Below are 26,180 nucleotides of genomic sequence, written 5' to 3'. Positions count from 1 at the left end.
GTTGTTAAAACTCTTACTGTGTATCGCAGTGGCAGAGTAATAAATCTAGACTGGTAGGGCTGCCTCACTGTTAAGGAAAGACCTGCTGTCAGTAAGCTAGTAAGAAGTCTCACAACACCAGGTTAAAGTCCAAACCTGGTGTTGTGAGACTTCTTACTGTGCTTACCCCAGTCCAACGCCGGCATCTCCACATTGTCAGTAAGCTATGCAACCGTCAGACTGACAATGTGCTCTTCCAGAATGAAATCACAGAGGAGTAAAACCTTTTTGGTAGTGAAAAGACATTTTGCAAATGGATGTGAGCAAATGGAGAACTAGAGAACTCACTGGAACAAGTGAGAAGGCACAAAGAAGTGGGATATCAGAGGGCTAAGAAAAGACCGACTGGAGATAGTGGGCATGTAGAAGGTGGACAACCGAATAGGAAGCAATGGTGAGTATATGACGCAGGATAAGCAATGGGATAGGGGAATAAGGTTTCTGAGGCAATTGCTTCGAGAGAGCCAGTTATGAGTGCCACAGCACTTGGGATGGGAACGTGTAGACATGACCAGGAGAGACAAGAGTCAAGGAAAGCAGCAAATATGGTGTGGAAGATCCACTTAGACATGGAGCAGTTCATCAGTGAGAGTAGAACAAAGTGTGTCAGGCAGAGACTGGAGAGAGGAGGGGAAAAAAAGCAAAACTCCTTTCCCAGACAGTTTGGTCGGTTCTTAGCTCCTTAATTTCCCCAAGTCAGAATTGCTCCTGCTTCTTTTCCTGCTGCCCTAAATAGGTCTGATTTTGTCATGGCAATTTTTGCTACACAATGGATTCAGCTGACAGGGTATATAATAGGTAGCTGTGAGAGTGAGAGATATCATTACCATGGCAAATATAGAGGCAGGAATGATGTCAGGTGAAGATTCATCTTCACTGTTTTATTTCCCATTCCACTGACTCAGTCTCTGTATCATACTATGTGTGCCTGTAGCCAGCTTGTCTGTGTCTCCGAAAAAGAAAGAAAGCAGAGCAATTCAAGTGCTGACAGGGAGTGAAAGGCTTTATGAACACTGCGCAGTACAAAAGACAAATGAGTCTTTTCACTACAGTACCAAGGCTTATGTTATCCTGACTCTTAAATCATCCTCTTTGTTCCTCTTGGTCTAATTTTAGCTGGGGATTGATGCGTGCTGATTTCTAGCACTGGCAACAGCAACAATCTCTATGAGAGAGAATAGTGAACAGCAATCGCAGGGGAGTAAGGAAGAAAATCGCAAGAGATATATAGAGAAGATCTCAAGCACATTGGAATGAAGAGGAGCCATCTCAGCAAGACACATATATTGCCTGTCCTGAAAAGGTGATGGGAGGGCTGTCTCTTGAACTGTTGTGTTGGTGGTCCCACAATGACATTAAGCATGTGACTTGGCGAGGAGACAGCAGTGAGTGCCTTTCAACACGGTGAAGACTTGTACAACTGAATGCTCTGTCATGTCAGAAGGCAGGTTAAGAGGGACTTAGAGAAAATAAATGTGCATCAAGTATTTGAAAGTTTCAGACAATAAAGCCAACTAAGGAAAGTGAAAAGGCTTTGGTCAGAAACATAAAAGCCACTTTGAAGCAGGCCATAATGTTCAATGAAAGCACCTAAGCAATTCCAAGTGGCTGCCTTCCAACAGTGCAAAGGAACCCACTGCACTTAGACTTCAAACCTTGTTGGATAATTGTTGACAGCAAGTAACAGCAAAGGAGATGCCTGGAGAAACCCAAGCCATGCAGTTTTTCATTGTTCAATGTGTTTATCTTCGATTCTGTTCCAGCTGGACTGGTGATTTCTGCATTAGTGTAGACCGCAAATACCCTGAACCCCTCAACAGGGACAGCCTGTGTTCTCCTGTGATAGAAACTCATGAAACTTCTCTCTGTGATTAGAAGAAGTCTGGATGTCCCAGGTAATAAAACAAGGCGTGTGGCAGTTGGTATCATTTGTGCTATTCACTGGATACTTCTTTCAATGTCTGACATTAACTGAAAGCTGTGTCGATCTAGTCAGCAAAGAGCTGTTTGTGGAGGAGGAGGAGCGTGAGCTGGATGAATTTGTTCTAAAGGGTAAAAGTGTGCTTTAAAATGCTCAAGTTATTCAAGCCCATGGAGTAGAATGGCTTGGGCAACAGCCTGACTCCCATTTCAATGTTATAGCAGCTTGATTATTTGGACAATACTGCCAGCGTTCACCTCTGCACCATGTCACTAATCTAAGCAAAGATTGGGACACAGATGCATTCACCCCAGTTGTTTAGAGGTCATAGAGGTTTACAGCATGGAAACAGGCCCTTTGGCCCAACTTGTCCATGCCGCCCTTTTTTTTAAACCTCTAAGCTCATCCCAATTGCCCGCATTTGGCCCATATCCCTCTATACCCATCGTACCCATGTAATTGTCTAAACTGTCTTTATCTTTTTAAAAGATAAAATTGTACCTGCCTCTACTACTACCTCTGGCAGCTTGTTCCAGACACTCAATACCCTGTGTGTGAAAAAACTGCCCCTCTGGACACTTTTGTATCTCTCCCCTCTCACCTTAAACCTATGCCCTCTAGTTAGATTGATATATGTAAGCCAATTTGCTTGCAGGATGGGAATCAATTGAATACTGCCCTGTGTGTGTAATCAAATTACCAGCTTTTCATTTCTTGCCTTACTTCTGTTTTATATCAAGTAATTCCACAAGTTCCCAAAATTTAGGCTGTTCGATAAGAACCACCAAAATAGTGTGATTAAGGATTGCTCACAGGGGATTGTTAATTTTATCTTTTATCTGGTGTAAGGTTGTACTGGAGTCAATCTTCTACACTTATTTACAGAGTTAAATGTTGCAAGATTACACCGCCTACTTCCACCATGCTACAGTTTCAATAAGTACCTCTTTATATATGCTCAAATGAAAATGCAGTTAATGCCCATCACCAGCACTCAATTAAGCACATTTAATATACAATTAACAGTGGACCAGTCTATACAGGCTGTCACATTTGAATGGAAACAACATCAAAAGGCACAGACTTTCTGACACTTGACTAATGAAAGACCATGTTGGAAAAGATGGAAACCAGGAAATTTTTGAACAGCAAATGGCACGGTAGCACAGTGGTTAGCACTGCTGCTTCACAGCTCCAGGGACCTGGGTTCGAATCTCGGCTCGGGTCACTGTCTGTGTGGAGTTTGCACATTCTCCCTGTGTCTGCGTGGGTTTCCTCCGGGTGCTCCGGTTTCCTCCCACAGTCCAAAGATGTGCGGGCTAGGTTGATTGGTCATTCTAAATTGCCCCTTAGTGTCCCGGGATGCATAGGTTAGAGGGATTAGTGGGTAAATATGTAGGGATATAGGGATAGGGCCTGGGTGGGATTGTGGTTGGTGCAGACTCGATGGGCCGAATGGCCTCTTTCTGCACTGTAGGATTCTATGATTCTATGATTCAAATCATTCCACTACATCTGTTATGAAATCCCAAGTAAAGTTGAGTTTCCTGGAAAATACAGTCGGAGTCGGGAGACTTAGAATCATAGAATCCTACAGTGCAGAAAGAGGCCATTTGGCCCATCGAGTCTGCACCAACCACAATCCCACCCAGGCCCTATCCACATATCCCTATCCACATATCCCTACATATTTACCCACTAACCCCTCTAACCTATGCATCCCGGGACACTAAGGGGCAATTTAGAATGGCCAATCAACATAGCCCGCACATCTTTGGACTGTGGGAGGAAACCGGAGCACCCGGAGGAAACCCACGCAGACACAGGGAGAATGTGCAAACTCCACACAGACAGCGACCCGAGCCAGGATTCAAACCCAGGTCCCTGGAGCTGTGAAGCAGCAGTGCTAACCACTGTGCTACCGTGCCGCCCAATTCTTCCTAAGAATTAAAATCGGAGTGGAAATTCTGGTTAGATCCAGGTATAAGAAATGCTGAGGAACAGTTTGTCCTTCCTGTTGCTGCATTATCATTCCATCCAAAATGAAGTCCAGGACATTGTCTAACAACAGAAGCATTTAGCAACAACAGGAAAAAGAAACCAGTCTTTAGTATTTCTTGTACTTAAATCTGATCAGATATTTCTGATATTGGCACCAGGAAGACTGAAGCCATGTTATTTGTTTCCTGTTAAACATCTGCACTTTTGCATTTCCATCTTTATCTGTTTGAGGAGGGTGACTTACAATGCCAAATCTACTTGAACACAAGCTGAGCTTCAAACCAACATTCTATCTCCAAAATTGTCAATTTCTGCTTGCATTTATCCACTTTAATCTTACTAAAATCCTGATGAAAGGTTTTGTTACTTGCAGACTCAGCTTCTCAAATATCCTCTTTTATCAAGCACTCAACCATAACAAATTCCAATTGGTTCAGAATTTCCACTTTTCAAATAAGCAAATCTTTTATAGTATCTGGTTAGTTTACTGGTTTCAAGTAATTGAATTCAAAATCCCCAAATTCCTCCAGGATCCCTTTCTCCCAATGTAATTTTGTAACCCCGCTACTCTGATTCCCAGCTCACTACACCAACCTCTGTAACCAATCTACCCTACATCCCAACTCACTTCACCCAAACTCTGTAACCCTCTACCCTAAATCCCAGCTCACTACGCCCAACACCTGTAACCCTCTACCCTTCATCCCAGCTCACTACACCCAACATCTGTAATCCCTCTACCCTACATCTCAGCTCACGACACCAACCTCTGTAACCTGTCTACATCCCAACTCACTACACCCAACCTCTAACTCCTCAACCCTACATCCCAACTCACTTCATCCAAACTCTGTAATCCCTCTATCCTAAATCTCAGCTCACTACACCAACCTCCGTAACCCTCTACGCTTCACCCCAGCTTACTACACCCAACATCTGTAACCCCTCTACCCCGACATCTCAGCTCACTACACCAACCTCTACAACCCGTCAACATTCCAACTCACCACAACCAAACTCAGGAACCCATCTACCCTATATCCCAACTCACTACACCCAAACTCAATAACTCCTTTACCCTAAATCCCAACTCACTACACCCAAACTCAATAACCCTTCTACCCTAAATCCCAACTCACTACAGCCAAACTCAATAACCTTTCTACACTAATTCCAACTCACTACAGCCAAACTTTGTAATCTCCCTGCCCTACATCCTAGTTTATTAAATCCAACCTCTTTGACAGGAAAGAGAATTAATCCAGAATTTGAAGTAAATTTCTAGCTGAAGAACTTAAGCCAAATCAGCAGCAGTTCTTCATAGAAATCATAGAAACCCTACAGTGCAGAAACAGGCCATTCGGCCCATCGAGGCTGCACCGACCACAATCCCACCCAGGCCCTACCCCCATATCCCTACACATTTACCTGCTAATCCCTCTAACCTACACATCTCAGGACACTAAGGGGCAATTTTTTAGCATGGCCAATCAACCTAACCCGCACATCTTTGGACTGTGGGAGGAAACCGGAGCACCTGGAGGAAACCCACGCAGACACGAGGAGAATGTGCAAACTCCACACAGACAGTGACCCAAGCCGGGAATCGAACCCAGGTCCCTGGAGCTGTGAAGCAGCAGTGCTAACCACTGTGCTACCGTGCCGGGAGTTGTGGGAGTTATTGCCAACATTTTGTGTCTGAACGAACATCATTAAAATAGATTATCTGATAAGTTATCTACTTATCTATTTGTAGAACTAATAGGTACTACATAAGTTCAAGATCCCTTTTCAGCATGGAACTTATTCAGCCAATGCAATTAATACATTTAAAACAAATTACAACTGCTGCCATTTGTGTCACTATTTAATGAACTGTCTGATAAATAATCAAACATCAATGCTACCTGTGCTCATTATTAATATGCAATCCATTGTCAGTAACATTATTGGGTGCAATCAAATTCCTGTTAAATACGACTCATGTCAGAGCTACTCACTGTAAAACTGTTGTTAACATTTTTCGTGCTGGATTCTGCGACACTGGCATCTGTTAAATCCACTTCATCAAATATGATGGACTATAAGAAAAAAACAATACAAGTCTGTCATTGAAAGTGCACCATAGCATGTGAGAGTGATCAAAGTGGTAATATTGGCCCCAAACCCCATTATAATGAGGTAGGATGAGCCCACACTTCCAGCTGAGAGATAAATGGGAGTTATTACCCAACAGTTATACGACTGAGAGATTAATGGAGGGGTACAACTCCACATTTATCTTATGGGGAGATCAATTGTGGGGGGAAACAGGGTAGGACCACAATCCTCTAAATGTCATAGTGGGGCAGTATTATCCCATAAACATGACCAATGGAAAGGTATAACCCAATATCCATATTATAACGGTGTAGTGGGTGGGGTTGTGGCCTCATGGTGAGGTCCAAGGGGAAAGGAATAAATGCTACACCACCTTGTAGATAGTCTCACTGGGAGGAAGGAGAATTCTGCTGTGCTGAATATAATGAAAGGGTTATCATGATAAATAAGGATTGTCCCCTGTACCAGATATCATAATAAGAGGGCTATCCTACATCTCTCCAGGCTGGGTATGAGAATCAGAGGGTTTGAGCTGGAGCACTCTTCCTCTCAAGCGCTTCCTGCTTGAGTACACTACATTCTTGTTTGTTTTTAGATAGCTGCCAAGTGACTGGGGCCTTTGGCCCTGGGAGCTGGAAAGCTAAATTTATACCGTGTGAATTTGTAGATGGCACTAAACAGTCAGAAGGGAATTTTCCAGTAAATGTCAGCTTTAAGCATTTCTCATGACTGCAGATTTTAACAGTGTGAACAACAGATTCAACACCAGTGGTTCAGAGCAGATATGTTAAAAGGGATTCTGAAAAGTTGAATTATTTTAATGCACTCAAAATATCAATAAGAATGTGTTGGTAAGTGCTATAAATAGTTCTATGTTAGAGATTTTAAAAATACTGCACACTGCACCATATTTGGTTGGGGAGTGACAAAAGCACAATGCCAATATAGTGAGCTCATTTACTTTGAAGCCATAATCCCCATAATGTTGTCAGCTGCTCTAGCCCTTCAGGCAAGCCATCTATTTGCAACACATTTTTATAAAATCAGATTATGATGCACACTTACTGGTGAACTCCAAAGTAGTGCCAAGGCAAAATGTCAACCAAATGGGCCAAGGAGAGGACAATTGAAGCAGAACATAAGAGGACAAAACAGAAGAATCTCAAGAAGTGTGGCCACGACAGATAAAATAGAACAAATTTTCATCTCCTCAACAACTCCATCCCCAACACAAGTGATCCTCTGTGTTAAAATAAGGTTTATGCAAATTAGAACTCCTTAACTGGCTCAGTGCCCAGAGTTAACTGAGCTATATAACTGAGCAAGACACCAGGTTTGATCCCCAGCTTGTGCTGGGTTAGCTTATGTCATCTGGGTCCAGAGTGGGACATTCCAGTTATCCTGAGCATCCTTCAGCTCTACATCCTGCTTCAAATCACTACTCAGTGGTCCCTGTTGGAAAGTACAATATGTAGATATCAAATGAGAACAAGATTCAGTTTGGCCATGATTCCATTCCCCCAATCCCCTTCTTCATAGTGGACAGGCTGCTAACATTCTAGGCTCACATCTGAAAAATGGCTAAGGAACTGGTTGGCAGCATCCAATCTGTGTTTCAGCAGGGGAGGAGAGACTATCAGAAAAAATATGGAATGCATTCATAAGCCAGGAGGTGTGATAAACGGAAGGAACAAGCCATAAGAGAAATTGATGAACAGGGCAAATACACAGTGTTCTTCTCCAGAAAGTCAATTGGCAACGACTGAACTGGAGTCAATCTTTTACCCATTTTTATATTTATTTTCAGAGTTACACATTGCATATACCTCTGAACACAACAACCACAGTTTCAGTGTGTTTCGACTGATAGTGATTCAAAGGAATTACCAGTTAATGTCCACCACCAATAAAACACAATTAGTGAAAAGCATAGGGGGGAGGTGTAGATCTTCCATGTCTGTGAAATACGTTCCCAATCTTCCATGTATGAGTTCAGTTACAGTGGTGGGTATCCTGCTGGGCAGGATACTTTATTAATAGATTTCAATCAGGTTTAAAGTGCAATTTTTACTGGCATCTGTGATGCTGGGGACCTCAGGAGGAGGCAGAAATGGAACATCCACTTGGCACTTCTGGCTGAAGATGGTTGCAAATGCTTCAGCCTTGTCTGGTGTACTGAGGATGGGATATTTATGGAGCCTCTTCCTCCAGTTAGTTATTTATTGTCCACCAATTTTCGACCGCAAATTCAATGATAGTGCAAAAAGCAGCATTGGGGACCCAAATAATCTTGAATGATTATCATAAAATGGCCATCAACATTCTCCCAAGACCAAAAAAAGTTGATAATGCACCAAAAACAACAGCAGGTTGTCTGGAGACATGTTTTTACTGGTGAGATTAACCATTAGGTGGAGCCTCATCTGAATTCATGAAATTTGGCGAGACCTGATTTGGCCACATGACATATTTAACCAAGACCTGTACATGACATGAGCACTGGTTAAATAAACAAGCCCAAAACAGCTGTCACAAATTCTTGAGCACACCCATATTAAAGACGCAATCTCAGAATCAAGGCCGTTCTGTTTGGATGAGAATTCCAGGATGTTGTGTCACAAGTCTGTGACACAGGTCTGTCAAAACATTGGGTGATAACATCTTTAAAAAAATTTTTTCATGGAATGTGAGTAGGCTGGCAGGGCCAGTATATGTTGCCAATCCTTCATTGCCACTGAGAAGGTGGTGGTGAGCTGCCTTATTGAACCCCTCCAGCCTTCCGATGTAGGTACACCCACAGTGCTGTTGGAAGATATGTCCAGAATTTTGACACAATGACAACAGAGGGATGGTGATAATGTTCTAAGTCAGAATGAAGTGTGGCCCAGAGGGGAACTAACAGGTGGTGGTGTTGCCATGTGTCCGCTGCCCTTGTTCATAGTGGTACATGTTGTGGGTTCAGAAGATGCTGCTGAACGAGCCATGGTGAGTTGTGACAGTGCATCTTATAGATGGTATACACTCTTGCCATTGTGCCCTGGTGATGGGGGGGTTGGAATGAATGTAGAAGGTGGTAGAAATGATGTTAACAAAGTGGGCTACTTTGTCCTGGATAATTTTGCATTTCTTGAATGTTGTTGGAACTGGCAAGTGGAGATAATTTCATCACACTCCTGACTTTTTGCCTTGGTGAACAGGCCTAGGGGAGAAAGGAGGTGAGTTACACAACACAAAATTCCCAACCTTTGATCTGTTCTTGTAGCCACAGTGGTTATATGGCTGACCCAGTTAAGTATCTGGTCAATGGTAACCCCAGGATGTTGATAGTGGGGAATTCAGCAATAGTAATGGATGAATGTCAATGAGAGATGGTTAGATTCTCTGGTGTTGGAGGTGGTCATTGCTTGGCACAGATGGTAATTCTCAGTTATCAATCCAATCCTGAATGCTGTCTGGGTCTTGCTGCAAATGGACACAGACTGCTTCAGGAATTACGAATAGTACTAAATAACCATTTAATCACCAGTGAACATCCCAATTTCTGATCTTATGATGGAAGAAAGGGCATTGATGAAACAGCTCAAGATGGTTTGGCCTAAGGCACTATCCTGAGGAACTCCTGTACCCATCTCCTGGGACTGAGATGTCTGACCTCGAACAATGAAGATAATCTTCCTTTCTGGTAGGTATGACTCCAACCAGTGGAGTGTTTACCTCTTGATTCCTATTGACTTCAACTTTGCTAGGGTTCCATGATGCCACTCTCAGTCACATACTGCTTTAATGTCAAGGGCAGTTACTCTTACCTTCCTCCTGGAATTCAGCTCTTTTGTCCATGTTTGGACATGATAGACTCCCCTCATCATTGAGCATTGGGATGTTTATGGGATCTTCTCTGCTTAGTTCCTAAATTTTTCACCATACATGACTGTAGTGCTATGATAATCTGTTGGTTGTAAGATCACTTACTCTATCACATGTGTTTCCGCTGTTTATCATAGATATGGTCCTGTTTTGTAGCTTCAGCATGTTGGCACCTCATTTTTAGTATGTCTAACGCTGTTCCCTGGCATTCCCTTTGGCATTCTTCATTGAACCAGGGTTGATCCCCTGGCTTGATAGTAGTAATAGTGAGGGATATTTTGAACCATGAGGTTACAAATTCTGGTTGAATACAATTCTGCTGCTGATGACCGACAATGCCTCATGGATGCCCAGTTTTGAGCTTCCAAACCTGTTCTGAACCTATCCCACTTGATAGTGCCACACAACACAATGGAGTATCCTCAGTGTGAAGAATGGATTTCATTTCCACAATGACTGTGCAGCGGTCACTCTTACCAATAATGCCATGGACTGATGGATCTGCGAGATATAGATTGGTGAGACCAAGGCCAAGTAAGCTTTTCCCTCTCGTTTGTTCTTTCACCACCTGCAGCAAGCCCAGCCTGGCAGACAAGTCCTTAAGTGGGGTGGCATGGTGGCACAGTGGTTAGCACTGCTGCCTCACAGTGCCAGGGACCCGGGTTCGATTCCCGGCTTGGGTCGCTGCCTGTGTGGAGTTTGCACATTCTCTCCGTGTCTGCGTGGGTTTCTCCAGTTTCCTCCCACAGTCTAAAAGACATGTTGGTTAGGTGCATTGGCCATGCTAAATTCTCCCTGTGTACCCGAACAGGCACCGGAGTGTGGCGACCAGGGGATTTTCAGAGTAACTTCATTACAGTGTTAATGTAAGCCTGCTTATGACTAATAAATAAACTTTACTTTTCTCTGCACTTGATCAGTTCTGGTATAACTGAGCCACTCTGGATTATGGAAGTTGAAGTTCCATACATTCTGGGCCCATTCTACCCTCAGTAATTCTTCCAAGTAGTGTTCAACATGGAGGATCACTGATTCATCAGCTGAGGGCGGGCAGTAGGTGTTAATCAGCAGAAACTTTCCTTGCCATGTATGATCTGATGCCATGATACTTTATGGAATCTGGAGTCAATGTTGAGGACTCCCAGGGCAACTCCCTCCCAATTCTATGTCACTGTGCGATCACCTCTGGCGGGTCTATTCTGCCAATGAAACATGACATACTCAGAGATGGTGATGGAGCAGTCTGGGACATCAGGTGGTGAGTGTAAAAGACGGCACCTCTGACCATGTGGCACTCCCTCAGTACTGCCCTGAAGTGTAAGCCTAGACTTTTGTGCACAACTCTCTGAAGTGAGGCTTGAACCTACAAACTTCTGACTCGGAAGCAGGACTACTACCCACTGAGCCATAGCTTATATGCAGATATCATACAAACTAATCCTTTTTTCTCAGATTAAGTAGACCCTCCATAAAACTGGAGATAAAAAGAAAAGCTGTGAATGCTGGAATACACAGATCAGTAAGCAGCTCAAAGAGGAAAGATAGATTTATGTTCTGACAAAGGATCTCCATCCAAAATGCTTTCTGCTGTTCCTTTGTTGACAGACATGTTGTATGATTCTAATAGATCTCCTTCCGAACATGGCTTATGTGTTTTTCCAACAGCAAAAAACCTGATGAAACATTTTCTTACAGCTTTAGAAATAACTAACAACCATTTTAGATGACGGGGGTTGTTATGCTGTGACACCTAGCTCTACATCTGCACAAATTTTCTCGACAGATCTATTGCTTTTGTGTCATCAGACTGCTTGCCAAAAATCCAGTCTTTGACGAAACAAAATTTTCATCATTTAAACAATGGGAAGAGTAAATCTTTGGCCTCTCTGTTTATTACCCTGCATGCTTGCCAATGATTTGATCCCTCTATCCAGACATTGCATCAAACTGACGTAGGCTGTTAGTGGCCTATTCAGCCCTGAGCTAAGTTTACATATCAATTTCCTTTCCATCACCGAGACTGCCTACTTGCATAACATCACCCTCATAAGGGGGATGGTCTTGTGCTGCAATGGGTAGCGTCCTTGCCTCTGAGCCAGAAGTCTGAGTGGGTTCAAGTCCCACCTCAGGATTTGATGGCCAAGGAAGGTGCATTCATTACATGGCCAACAGGTTGAATAAAATTCTTCCAACAGGCCAATGGCAATAAGAGTGGGAGAGTCTTCTGGGCAGCCAAGCTTGATGCAGAATGGCACTCCTCAAGCTATAAGTTTCTGGTGGCAGGCTTTTGCAACTTGTTCCAGGAAAAAATCTTGCTCGGAGGACAGACCAAGGTCTGTTTTGTGTATCATTAGGTGTAGGAAGAGAAACAGCAATTTTCGTAACGCCTATTACATCCTAACTGCTGCTAAAATCCTTTCCCAGATTTGTCACCTCCAAACTCGATTATTCCTCCAAACTATTATTTCAATGCTCTCCCAGTCAACCTCTGTACAATTCAGCCAATTCAAAAATCTGTTGTATGTAACCTATCCCAAAGTCCTACACTGGCTCCTTGCTCCAAACACCTCAAATTAAAAATTTTACACCCTTGTATCTAAGTACCTTGCAGGCATGGTCTCTTTCTATCTCCCCATTCCCCTAACTCTAATTTCTTGTGCATCCCCTTCTTTCACCTCACCTCTGATGTTCATATTTTTTGCCGTCAAAGCAGCACACCTTAGATCTCCTTTCGATGCCTTGCTGCCTTTGGGTGGCAAGGTAGCACTGTGGTTAGCACTACTGCCTCACAGCACCAGGGACCCAGGTTCAATTCTGGTGACTGTGTGGAGTTTGCACGTTCTCCCCGTGTCTGCGTGGATTTCCTCTGGGTGCTCCGGTTTCCTCCCACAATCCAACAATGTGCGGGTTAGGTTGATTGGCCATGATAAATTGCCCCTCAGCGGGGAACTAGCAAGGTAAATACAAGGGGTTACAGGGATAGGGCCTGGGTGGGACTGTTGTTGGTGCAGGCTCGATGGGCCAAATGGCCTCCTTCTGCACTGTAGGGATCTTATATTCTATGCACCTCCTCACTTCTTCAAGACACTCTTTAAAATCCACCTCTAGCCATGATTGTGATCATTCCTCCAGCATCATTTTTTTTTGAGTCCACTTGTGTCAAGGGCTTAGGCTGGTTTTCTCCAGTATCAGAACTATTTCAGTGAATGTTCGGGTCATTGTACCTGCAGAACTCAGCATATTGTGCTTTCAAAAAATTCAACAAATTAGTCAAACTATCACAAGTCTGTGTTGGTGATCTATGTGTCCTGTTGGACTTTAACCTGGTGTTGTTAAAACTCTTACTGTGTTCACCCCAGTCCAACGCCGGCATCTCCACATCATCACTTGGTGATCATGGTCAGGCCATACCCTACAATGTGTTGAGTTATATTATCTCTAATCATGACCTCTAGTCATTTTCCTACTTTCAATGTGAAACTAACCAATTGATAGTTGCTTGGCATATCTCTTTCTCATCCTACCTTTTTAATTCAGTGTCACATTTTCCACCTTCTAGTCTTTTGACACAGCTTCTCACCACTCTTTCCTCACTAACCTTTATTAATATCCCAGGCTGAATAATATTTGGGCTTGCAAACTTATTTATTTGTTGGCATACTCAGCCCTTTAAGAATTATTTTTACAATGACAGATAAGTACTTGGAGGAAGGTTTGATAGAGAGGTATGACAGCTATTGTCAGATATATTTTTTAGATACTGGGGTGGCTGAATGGACTGCAATAGCCTTTTCCCATCCTTTGCACCCCTGTGTGACGAGGTCTTGAACTGTGAAAGATGAGTGAAATGTCAAAGGCCAAGTGAGTGTAGAATTTGACTATAATCAATGATGCTCAAAAACAGAAAAATAACCCAAGCTTTCACTGATCTATTGCTGAATTCCGGGATATAAGTCATGTGGTCACACTGGCTGAGATGACAACTGAATTACAGCAAAAAAGATACAGACAGTCCAAAAAGCACTTTTTGTTATTACACCATGTCACCTTGTCAACCACACCGTGAATTCTCAGGCAGATAAACATCACAGGTTCCCTTATATAACTGCAGCTGATACACCGCATAAAGTAAAAAATCACCTTTGCATTCTTTGCATAATACAGTGTCCTTCCCCGGAGCTTGAAATATCTTTTCTTCCAACGTTGAAATGAACTTGTCTGTTTCATCAGAAGACCTTCTTTTATAATAGCCTGTGGGGAATGAAAACTCCGTTTAGAACTGAAGGCACCGAAGATGGAAGCAGAACATAGACACAATGCACACCTTTAGACATAGAAACTTTACACATGGAAACACAGGACATAGAACAGGAATACTGTATATTCCCCCCAACCTCTCTTCCAACCACAATTTAGGAAATAAAAACGTTAACCAGAATAACTACTAAGTCAATCATACCGTTAAATCTGCCTCTTATACCAAGTTTTTGATCACTAATCCTAATACCTCCTAATGTAGCTCAATGTTAAATTTGATCTGATAATCACTTCTACGAATTAGTTTGGGATGTGTTTACAATATTAATGACGCTATGAAAATGTAATTTGTTGCATTACAATGATGAGCATTTTCCCACAATTCAATTGTCATCATATAATGTCTAAAGCACACACAGACTATTTACCCAAAAGCTTCAAATCTGCATTTATGCTCCACATGAGCCTCCTTCCACCCTTTCTCATGTAGTCCTGTCAACATATTCTATTTCTTGCTCCTTCATGTGTTTCCCCTTAAATGCATCTATGCTATTCCCATCAATTACTCTATGTTGTAGTATGTTACACACTCTTTGGGTAAACAACTTATTAAATCTTTTGATAAACTTAACAACCTCCATCAGATCACTCACTGTTCAGCTTCCCCCTTTCTAGAGAAAAGAGCCCCAGTTTTTTCAGCCTTTTCAGATAACCACATCCTTCAGAGCCTCCGTATTCTTTTTCTTAATATATGGTGACCAGAGCTGTACATAGCAGACCATGAGTGGTCTAACTAAGAATCTTTATAAAAGTAACATTAACTTCTGTGCATTTTTATTCCTACCTCTTTAGAAGTGAGCCACAGCAATGATCAATTACATCTTTGAAATTGACTTAAGTGTTTGAAAAGGAAGAATGTGGAAGGACTGGGATGAGGTGTGGCGAATTGAGATTAGAGCAGATAGCTGCAGGTGAAAAGTTAGCACAACCCAGGTGCAGTGGCTAGTTGCGTGACCTCCCTTTTTGTTGCAAGTTCTGATCATGTTGTGGAAATTCTGTAATATGACAGATTCACCAGCATATATATACTGCAGTTAAAGCTCGTGGTTTATAAAAATAATTGATTTTTCAATGCACTGCCATCATCCTCTAATGGTTATAAAAAGTACAACTGGTTAAAAAAAACTTGGATAAGAAACATGTTTGGTTGATATAATTGGCCTCAGTGTCTTTGGGCTGGGTAGGGGGAAATCAGCCAGGATTTATGATCCTGATTATCTCATGATTCCTGCTGGAAAATGCATGTGTGGACCTTGATGGGGACAGAACTAGGCTCAGTTGCGATGCCCTCTGCATTGAATAGGCTGCCAGTACTCTACTCAATGGCCAACGATGTACATTGAGAAATCATTTGAATGAGATACTGGAGGGTGGATGGCAACCAGGGAAGCCAGTGGGAATCAGTGGGAAAACCCACAGTGTTTTATATTTGCATTACAAAATATGTTAACTTCTCAGCCTTGAGTCATCAATATCCTGCACGTCTGGTAAAAATCTCTTCTTTATTACTTTCAAAGCTCCTGACTAGCCCTTTGTTCCATTATCATGACACCATTCGTTCCTGGTTACATTCTGATCAGTGCTTATTTAGTCACTTCACTTTCTTAAAAATGTCCTCTTCCCATGCCTGTCAATCACCTGCAACACGCCCACTGTTCTATCCTCGATTCACTTAGCTATCATTTGTAATGGAATTGAGTAAATAATTGAAGGCAAAACAAATTACAGGGTAATGGGGGCAATCTTGGCTGATTGCCCCCTACCCAGCCCAAAGACACTGAGGCCAATTATATCAACCAAAATTGTTTCTTATCAAAGTTTTTTTTAACCTATCGTGCTCTTTATAACCTTAAGAGAATGATGGTAATGTGTTGAGAAATTAATGCTGTTTTTAAACCATAGCAGACTGGGGTCAGTTGGATAATTTTACTGAAGATTTGACACATATGTGATAGGCTAATGGCATCTTTGCCTGCTAGGTTATTCTGCAATTCTACATGCTATCCCTATGAAGAAACCATGTGCAAGCATATGGTCAGCTTTCACACATCCAATTCTCCCCTCCTCCACCAATGGACACCATGTCTGTGCTGTCTGACATGAAGATTTGGACAGACCTTAATTTTCTTTCGCTCCGTATAAGAAAAACTATCCTGGTTTGTTCTCACATCACTTCAGATAAGGTCCAGCTCTATCAACCTCCTCAAGCTGAACCAGATAGAAGGACTTTACAGCACACAAGATCATTAAGCCAATCACTTCTGTTCCACTGCTCTGCTAGAGCATATCCAAACTAAACCTACTGGCACTCTATCCATAGTTTCGGACCTTCCCATGTTTCAAATATTTTTGTGGTTTTCCTTAAACGTTGCAGTTGTTACTGTCTCAACCACTTTCAATGGCATGATCAAAGTAGAAAATGTGAAAGAAAATTTCTTCCACCTCTCTCTATGCTCTTTCTGACAATTTTAAATCAATGACCTTTTATCACTTATCAAAACCTTTCATAATTTTAAAACCTTGTCAAATTTCCTCTTTGCCCTGTGTGAACCAGTATACATGATGTGGAGATGCCGGCGTTGGACTGGGGTGAACACAGTAAGAAGTCTCACAACACCAGGTTAAAGTCCAACAGGTTTATTTGGTAGCAAATACCATAAGCTTTCGGAGCACTGCTCCTTCGTCACGAAGGAGCAGTGCTCCGAAAGCTTATGGTATTTGCTACCAAATAAACCTGTTGGACTTTAACCTGGTGTTGTGAGACTTCTTACTGAACCAGTATAAACAGTCCCACTATCTCAAGTTTCTCCTGAATTAAAGCTGCCCATCTCTGGCGTTATTGTAGTTAATTTTTGCTGAACAGCCTCTGTGTTTTAATGTTCTTTCTATAGAGGGGTGCTTGGTTCTGAACATAATATTCTAATTGTGACCAAACTATTGTCCTGAAATGACACAAACTCAGCATTCTTCTTCGACACTGAGCTGACCTTACTGCTTCACACTCGATCAACTGGCAAGGCTACATTTTTCATAGAAACACAGGAACGTACAGTTTCCGAAAGAGCTATTTTGGTTCGTCTCACTGGCCCTGTAATTCAAAACACAGAAGACAAAGTTCTCTACCTAATATTCCAACTCCTTGTTAAGGTCACTGTTATTACCAGCTTCAATCACAGCCCTGTGCAGACTATCCCGAATATTCGCCACCTGCCCTGTGTAACAGTTTTATCTGTTCTGTCCTGTTCACTTCCCCTCCTGCAACTCCATGGTAAGCTGATTCTCAGGAGTCAACTTGTTGATACCTTTAAGGATCCTGAAAACCCTCATAAACCATCTCTGAATCTTCTTTATTGGAAATAAACTCCGTTCTGTAGTATCTCTTGTAGCTCAGCTGTCCAGTACCAGGTATCAAATGAGTAGCCCTTTAGAGAACCTTTTTCAGTATTCTCATGTCCCTTTTGCAATATGGTGATCAGACTGTACAGTTCTCTAGATGCAGGTAACCGAATCCCTGTGTAGACTCCGTATCACTTCCTGTGATTTCTGATGAACTATATATCCCAACATCTTATTTGCCTTATTTATGGTTTCAATAATCTGTCTACCAATACATTTTTTTTTCTTGTGCTGTGTTGTACAGGTTAACATCATATGGTTTAAAAATCCAGAATCTCCGCAGGTGGTTCTGATCAGCCACTATAACTTTGGCAGTGGAACCCTCAGAGAAACGGTAGCTGGAACACAGAGCACTGAATGGAAGGAGTTACTGAGCTTGATAATATGAGGGAGCTGGATTGATATTATGGCTGCTGTGCAGACAGCATTACCTGAAATTTCAGTGAAATTTCCATAACTTGCTGGTGATTTACAAATTACTCACAACAGTTTTACGGTATAGAATAGGAAGATCCTCTCCTACATTCTGGGGCAAGATTCTACAACCGCTTATGTACCTAACTATGGCATTTACAGAAGATATACATCTGACAGTTATACAGGGAACTGAGTGCTACATGTTGGAATGAGTTCTCTTTAGATATAGACAACAAGATTATTATAATGCAACATTATTGAGTGAACGTTAACACCAATTTTGGCAAATAGTCTAAGTCTTGCTTGTAATTCCACTCTGTCATTCCAAGCTGCATATTCCTAATGAGATCATCCTGTGATGACTATATAAAGAACTTAACAAAAAGAAAAATACCAAATACCTTAACAGTACATAGACTTAATTGTGAGGGGGCCTAACAGACAGCATTTCTTTAAACAGACTGTTGGCAATAAGTCTCCTTCTCTGCCAGAAGTCTTAAGTATGACTCTGCTAATTGAGAGTTATGAAATAGCTGAGCCCTGAACACCAGTTTCCTCCAGATTTCCCACTTCTAATTGTAGAAGCGGTTGAGAGGACTTACACTGGATCCCAGGTAGACCAAAGTAGACACCAATTATTATGAACTAGCAGCTTGCCTTGCAACACTGGAGATCAGCTGCCTTCACCATCCTTTCTGTCCACAACCCCCTAGGAAGTGCCTGCATTGCATCTCACTGGAGTTCTGCACACAATAAAATGGTTCACTCTTCTTCCAACAGACCGCGGGATTTGCCTGTTCAGCTAGTCACTATTTCTGCCTTTTTATATTCATTGAAAAAGCTAATACAGCTGAGTTTTTGATGTAGGTCCACATTTTCTAAATTAAGCAAAATACTTAACTCTGCGGGTTGCTATTTTTATCTATATATAGAGTGCTGATGGGAATGTAGTCTTTTCGATGGTAGGAGAGGATTTTTGGTATGTATAGAAAGTTTTAGTCTGGCTAAGATGGTATCTGCTTTGAAGGACATCGAAATAAGCATTCAGCTGGAATGTGCCAGCATCTGTGCATCCAGATATGCTTAAACGGAGCTGCCACAACAGTAATACAAGATGACCCCACCCAATACATAACTCAGGGTCAGCAGAAAGATTATTGGTTGTAAGAGGAGAGTCTCAAAATTCTTCACATCTTCTTTACGATTTATCCATAGTGCCTTATTAGCAGGGGGTGGGTGGGCAGTGAGGGAAGAGACTGTCCTTCAATAGAATGCACAGTTAGGCTGCAGGTAGGAGGAAGCTAGGGACCTTGATCATATCCAGGCCCAGGAAGCAATCTTCTGGGTCTGATTCAAAGGAGGCGCTGGGTCGAAGTTATTAATTTTGTGCAGTGTTCTGTCAGTGAAAATAGATTGTTGCAGAAGTACAGAAGAGCAGGATTCTGCTTTCTCTGTGCTCAGCTGGGTTCCATCTGTGCAGACAACAGGGGATGCCAAAATGTTAATCTTAATCTGTCATTCTTTTAATTTATGACAGGTTGAAACTGTACATGCTATCCAACAGAGAGGAACGCAGGATATTTTAAAAACGGAAAAGATTATTAAGCCCATTTTTATAACAGCCCAACCCCATCCATCAACTTTCTCAGCATATCCTTTACTCAATCTTTAATTCGAAGCAAAGTTGAAATGAAACAAACTGGTTTAGAGTAATCCTCTGAATGGCTTGAAGCAATTGAGCAAAGTTGGGTTTCTTGGCATACATTTTTTTCTATGTTGTTCTGAGTAACACAGGAAACATGGTGTAGCTGCTTTTTACAAGTGCACGTTATCAGTCCAAAGTAAATGCGACAACTCCTGGTCTCTTGTACAGGCAACAATGATTGAGAGAGTCACTACAGAAAATGGTGCCGGCATACTTGATTTGACTGAACAAGTTCTAGATTTCGGTACTAAAACATAATGCTGTGGATGCTGGAAATACTATTTTCCACCCTAATACAGACTTTCCTTTGCCCTTGCCGCATCCATTCCTTGCTCAAAACCTATTACATCTCTAACTTTTTCCAGTTCTGTTGACAGACCATCAGCCTGAAATATTAACTCTGTTTCTCTTTCTACAGATGCTGTCTGACCAGCTGAGTATTTCCAGAATTTTCTATTTTTATCACTATATTTCAGCGTTGTGCTTCCCTTAAAATCGAAAAAAATGAGCACAATAGTACTGGGGAAATGGACCTCTTTCCCTTTATCAGCATGAGGTATACCAGCATGAGGTATACCAGCATGCTGCAGAGCCAGAGTGAAATTCCTCTTCTCTGTTACCACATCCTGCAGTCCAACCTTGAAAAGGCCACCTTCTATTTGAGATTTTTTATCACATTTTACCACTATCCACTAGCCATCCTGTGACTTCTCTGAGTCAGGTGCCAATTAGTTAGCGTCAACTAAGGACTAATTTCTGCTGCCTTGTGCGAACCGAGACTCTTAAGCTAATTTAAATCAGACTCGCAAAGCTAGCAGACACAGGAAGTTTTACTGCCATCTTTCTGGCTGAATGGAAATCCAGGTTCTCGAGGTGAAAGGCAAGTGTCTAAACCACTATACGCCCCAATTCCCCTGGAGAATTGAGTTTATTTTGCATCAGACACTGGATTGCATAGTTCAATCCTGAAGGTTGTATCAGAGAACCACTGACCAGTTGGATTACAGCCTATGGTGACTGTAAAACTGTGAAATAAATATGAAAGGGTATGAAGAAAGACCAGCTAAATTACATTGAATCAATAGAAAATCTCAGACTTCTCAGCACATTAGAAAGTAAAGTTTTGCTTTTAAGTCCTGCAATAGCACAATCCAATTGCATAGTTCAGTGCTGAAGGTTGTATCAGAGAACCACTGACCAGTTGGATTATAGCCTATGGTGACTGTAAAACCTGTGCTTTGCTGCATTTGTGTCAGTTTTCGGATCAAACATCAAACTGAGGTCCTGACTCTCTGTTTAGGCGCAAGTGCACAATCCCATGTACTACTTGCAGAAAGAGCCTGGCTAACACCACAAAAAAAATTAACTCTTTCCTCACCTCAATGTACATTTATGGGATCTTCCTGTGCTGCCAAATTTGCCTACACAGTAACACTAGATTCATGTGAAAAGTGAATATAAAGTGCCTTGGGATAGCCCAAGCATTTGATAAGATGCCATATTCAAGTACTTTTATTTTCCCTTGCAGACTGATACAGTAACTTGTTTCGCCTGCTTTATTTCTTCGAGGAGTCTCGTCCCTGGTGCTATTGGAGGACTCAAAGGCAAAACTTTACTTTCTAATGTGAACAAAGAACAATACAGCACAGGAACAGGCCCTTCGGCCCTCCAAGCCCGCGCCGCTCCCTGGTCCAAACTAGACCATTCTTTTGTATCCCTCCATTCCCACTCTGTTCATATGGCTGTCTAGATAAGTCTTAAACGTTCCCAGTGTGTCCGCCTCCACCACCTTGCCTGGCAGCGCATTCCAGGCCCCCAACACCCTCTGTGTAAAATATGTCCGTCTGATATCTGTGTTAAACCTCCCCCCCTTCACCTTGAACCTATGACCCCTCGTGAACGTCACCACCGACCTGGGGAAAAGCTTCCCACCGTTCACCCTATCTATGCCTTTCATAATTTTATACACCTCTATTAAGTCTCCCCTCATCCTCCGTCTTTCCAGGGAGAACAACCCCAGTTTACCCAATCTCTCCTCATAACTGTGCTGAAAAGTCTGAGATTTTCTATTGATTCGATATAATTTAGCTGGTCTTTCTTCATATCCTTTCACATTTATTTCAAATATATAGCCAATCTTCATTCAAATATTATAGCCTCTAATTCAATAGCTGCTTGTGATAAAGCACTCAATAGCAACTCATTGGATGCAAAGCACTTCGGGAGATTCTCAAGTCCTGAAAGGTGTTATAGATCCTTTCCAATATTCCATGTTTAAATAACTGTCCATGAAAAAAATCTTATAATTTCTCCTCTTGTCCTTCTAATCATCATCCACATTCATAATCACTTGTTATTTTCCGTCTATGTCCTCTGGCAACTGAACCAGACGGTTCGTATATCTGACCCTGACATGACCTTTCAACCACATAGCTGCACTATTACCAAGACCACCTATTTTCACCTCAATAATATTGCTTTCTCTGCCCGTGCTGCAGCTCTTGTGCTGGTGAAACTCTCATCTATACCTTTATTGCCTCCAGACTTGACACATTCCTGTCTGATCTCCCACAAGGTGCGAGATCATCCAAAGTTCTGTTGCCTGTGTCCTAACGCATACCATCACCCTTGTGTTCGTTGAACTACACTGGCTCCCAGTTAAACAACACCTCAATTTTAATATTCTCATCCTTTTTCAACTTCTTCTATTACCTGGCCCCTCCCTCTTTCTGGAATCTCCTCTGGCCCGACAACCCTCTGAGATATTTGCGCTCCTCTTTTCTCAGCCTCTTGATCATCCGATTCGCATCACTGCACTCTTGGCAGCTGTGCTTTCAACTGCCTGGGCTCCAAGCCATTGACTCCCTTCCTAAACCTCTCTGCCTCACTTTCCTCCTTGAAGACACTTGTTAAAACCTACTTCTTCGGCCAAGTTTTTGGTCAACCGCCCTAAATTACCTTATGTGGCTTGGTGTCATATTTTGTTTTATAAAGCCTCTTTGAAATGCCTTGAGATGTTTCATTCCATTAAAGGTGAGATATAAATACAAATTGTAGCTTGTAACCAATCAGTATAATCTTTCACAGTTTTGAAAATCTCGATTAGACTCACCCTTAACCTTCGTTGCTCCATGAAAGAAGCCCCTTTTTTATAAACCCTTTCTTCAGAGCTAGTTTCTCATTCCTAGTATCATTCTAGGATGGTATCATTGCTCTATCATTCCCATAACTCAAATATCACCCCTGATGAGGTGCCAGAACTGCATCTATTACCCTGATTGTGGCTCAATCAACAAATTAACTTCCACGTTGTCAGATTCAATGCCCTGTGCAAAACTTGTAACCTCTCTATGTGTTTTAATACATTTTGATCAGTGCACTCCTCAATCTTTTTCTCCACTTCAATAAGAATTATATGATTCAGGGTACATTCCCTTTTACTGTTTGTACTCATATTGAACTGCATCCATCTGTTAACCTGTCGTCCTCCTCCCCCTTTCTCACAGTTTGCTATTCCGATGATTTTGAAACCATCATCAAACTTTGATCCTCTATTCCTTTTGCATTTACACCCAAATTCTTGTCATTCTGTATGTGGAAAACAAAAGAAATCTCAGCATTGACCCTGTGAATCGGCCAAGCTTTTCCAACTGTTTTTCCACTAACTCTATCCTGTATTCTAAATGTTTACAAACAATTGAGATAAGACTTTCCAGCCTATAATTTCCTGGTTTGTCTTGTTCATCTTTCTTGGACACACCCTACCTTCCAATCCTTTGGCATAATTCCTACTTCCAAAGATTCTGCTAACATTATGGCTAGTGGCATTTTCTCTCCTGCCTCTTTCAGTATTCTGAGCTGCTGGCCTAATGAATGAGATGGCAGTGAGTGGAGGAGCACTGAGAGGGAGGGTTGGGGAGAGAAGCGGTGAGTATGACAGAGGTGGTGAGCAGACAGAAGCAGTCAGTACAAGAGGTGGCATGCAGGCGGGAGGCGGCGGCCAGCGGTGGGGGGAAGAGGAGGCGGCCAGCGGTGGGGGGAAGAGGAGGCGGCCAGCGGTGGGGGGAAGAGGAGGCGGCCAGCGGTGGGGGGAGAGGAGGCGGCCAGCGGTGGGGGGAAGAGGAGGCAGCCAGCGGTGGGGGGGAAGAGGAGGCGGCCAGCGGTGGGGGGGGAAGAGGAGGTGGCCAGCGGTGGGGGGAAGAGGAGGCGGCCAGCGGGAGGGGAGGCAGCCAGCAAGGGGTGGTGGGGGGGGAAGAGGAGGCGGCCTGTGGGGGTGGGGAGAGGAGGCGGCCAGTGGAGGGGGGGGGGAGGTGGCCAGCGGGGGGAGGGGGGTCCCAGAGGTCTTTTTTTTTCCAGCCTGGTTTTAACACTGAGCAAGGAACTAAAAGGGGATGTCCAGGATCATAGCGAAGGGCCTTTACTTTCTTTCGAGGGGACTTTCCGACAGTGAGAAAATATTTTTGAAAGATTTAGTGTCCTGGTGAGGATTTTGTGGAGGGAGATTGCTGCAGTGAGTTTATTTGGTGGATTTTGTGACGATGAGTTTTATTTGTGTGGGTAGGGGGAGTTAGTGGTGTGGTGGGGATCATTTTGGGGGATTTAGAGCTGTGGTGAGAGGTTTACTCAGGAATTCTTGAGGGATTTAGCACTGTATTGGAAGGATTTAGTGCCGAGGTAAGGAGCAGTTGGGGCGGGGCGGGGTGGGGGGGTGGGATGTTACTGAGGGGGTTGACTTACTGAGTGGTGATTCTAGTAAGGATGATTAGTTTAACTTGATTTGCCAAGGTGGGACTCTATCGAGGGGCGGTATCGGTTAGACTGGGTTTTGCCGCCAGACACCCAAAATGAGAGACTGGCTGCCGTGAAATGGCAAAGGAACGGTACACTTGGAGGACAAGATCACATCTACATTTGTGGCAACCTGAGACCTGCTGGTTGGTGCCTTTCAACACTAACAACAAGGGTTAATGGTTAAGGGAGTAAACATAACACAAAATCTGGAGTCCCATTAGACGGTTGGTGTTTCCCTCAAGTTAGCAACTTCCAGCAGCTCCTGCAAATGAATAGGCCAGACATGTAGGCTTTCCTCTGGATACTAACCAATGAAGTCGGGAGGAAGGGGGTTACAAGTGCTAGGCAAGTTTGCACCTCCTAAAACCAGGCTAGGCTGCAAACAAAGGAAGGTTACCTTTTGGTTTGGAAGCTGAATTTTGAGGACAAGGTTCCTTGGCATGAACAATGGCTCATGTTTCACAGTGTGTAAGTAACATGGGCCTGATTAACTGTGAGCTACACAAGCTTGGTGTCAACATTGCTGCTCTAAAAGAAACCAGGCTAGCCAATATAGGCTCAATTGTTGAGCCTAATTACATCTTCTACTGGCATAGAAAGAGCAGTGAAAACCAGTGTGAGCATAGTGTAGGCTTCACAGTGAGCAACTGCTGGACATGGTCAATTGAGTAACCTTGGAGTGCCTCACCTCCCTGTGGCTCATCTGATGGAAGTGCAGTCAACATCATGTGTGCCTACATACCAATTCTGTATAGCAGCATCTCATAGATAATAAACATTTCTATGACTCCCTAGATGGCTTTCCGAGGGACATTACAAATGATGAGAGGCTATTCATCCTAGGTGACTTCAATTCATGCTTTGGGGCAGACAGCGATTGATGGTCACCATGGGGTGAACAAGGTTAACAAGAACTGACAACATCTTCTTGAGCTTTGTGCCTAAAATGAACTCTGTCACCAACACCTTCTTCAAGGGCAGCCATCATTACAAGTTATCATGGTGTCATCCAGGTTCTGGATATCGATACGAACTAGACCTAATCATCACAAGAAGGCATGATCTGCCCAGTGTTCTCCACACCCGTACCTGATTACAATACTGCAGAGTGCAGTTGCAACCCTGAAAGTTTCACAGCTCCAAATGCAATGGCCTGCCATGCACAAACATCCCTTGCACAGGCAACGATACAAATACCAGCACTTTGTGCTGTCTCTAGAACAAATGCTACTCACGAAAGATTTAACAAGGGCAAATTCTGGTATCGATGAAGCTTGGAAGTCACTTAACTCAATCAGAAACATAATTTGATGAAGGTGGAACCTGCAACATGGGCTGGTTTGAGACCTAATCAGCTGAGATGACATCTGACATTAGTGCAAAAAACAAAGCCGACATGATGCGCAACAGCAACCCAACATTTAAAACACTGAATGATCTGAAAGTAGCCAAAACCGCTGTGCAAAAGACAGGAAGATACGGTGCAAAGAAACAAAGGATCAACTTGTATCAAGAAATCCAAACTGCCTGTGACAATAGAAATCTGTGAGCTATATATGAAAGGATCAAGAGGATGCTTGGCCTTACAATCACCAAAATTGTTCCCTGAAATTGGCAGATGGTGAAGTA

At 42.8% G+C, this 26,180-nt stretch overlaps 1 protein-coding gene across 4 annotated transcripts in view; it reads right to left on the bottom strand.

Moving 5' to 3' along the window:
* dgkd (diacylglycerol kinase delta) overlaps window positions 1–26,180 on the bottom strand; it is a 138,829-nt gene that overhangs the window by 93,979 nt on the left and 18,670 nt on the right. For all 4 annotated transcript variants that reach the window (XM_078209113.1, XM_078209114.1, XM_078209115.1 and 1 more), the window contains exons 2-3: window positions 14,066–14,176; window positions 5,962–6,042 (exon numbers count right to left, since the gene is read on the bottom strand). In XM_078209113.1, coding sequence (XP_078065239.1) covers window positions 5,962–6,042; window positions 14,066–14,176 — 192 coding nt within the window. The remainder of the gene's footprint in view (window positions 1–5,961; window positions 6,043–14,065; window positions 14,177–26,180) is intronic.

Source organism: Mustelus asterias, chromosome 3 (genome assembly GCF_964213995.1).
Source record: "Mustelus asterias chromosome 3, sMusAst1.hap1.1, whole genome shotgun sequence".
Classification (NCBI taxonomy): domain Eukaryota; kingdom Metazoa; phylum Chordata; class Chondrichthyes; order Carcharhiniformes; family Triakidae; genus Mustelus; species Mustelus asterias.
This window is presented reverse-complemented; position numbering and strand designations above follow the sequence as displayed.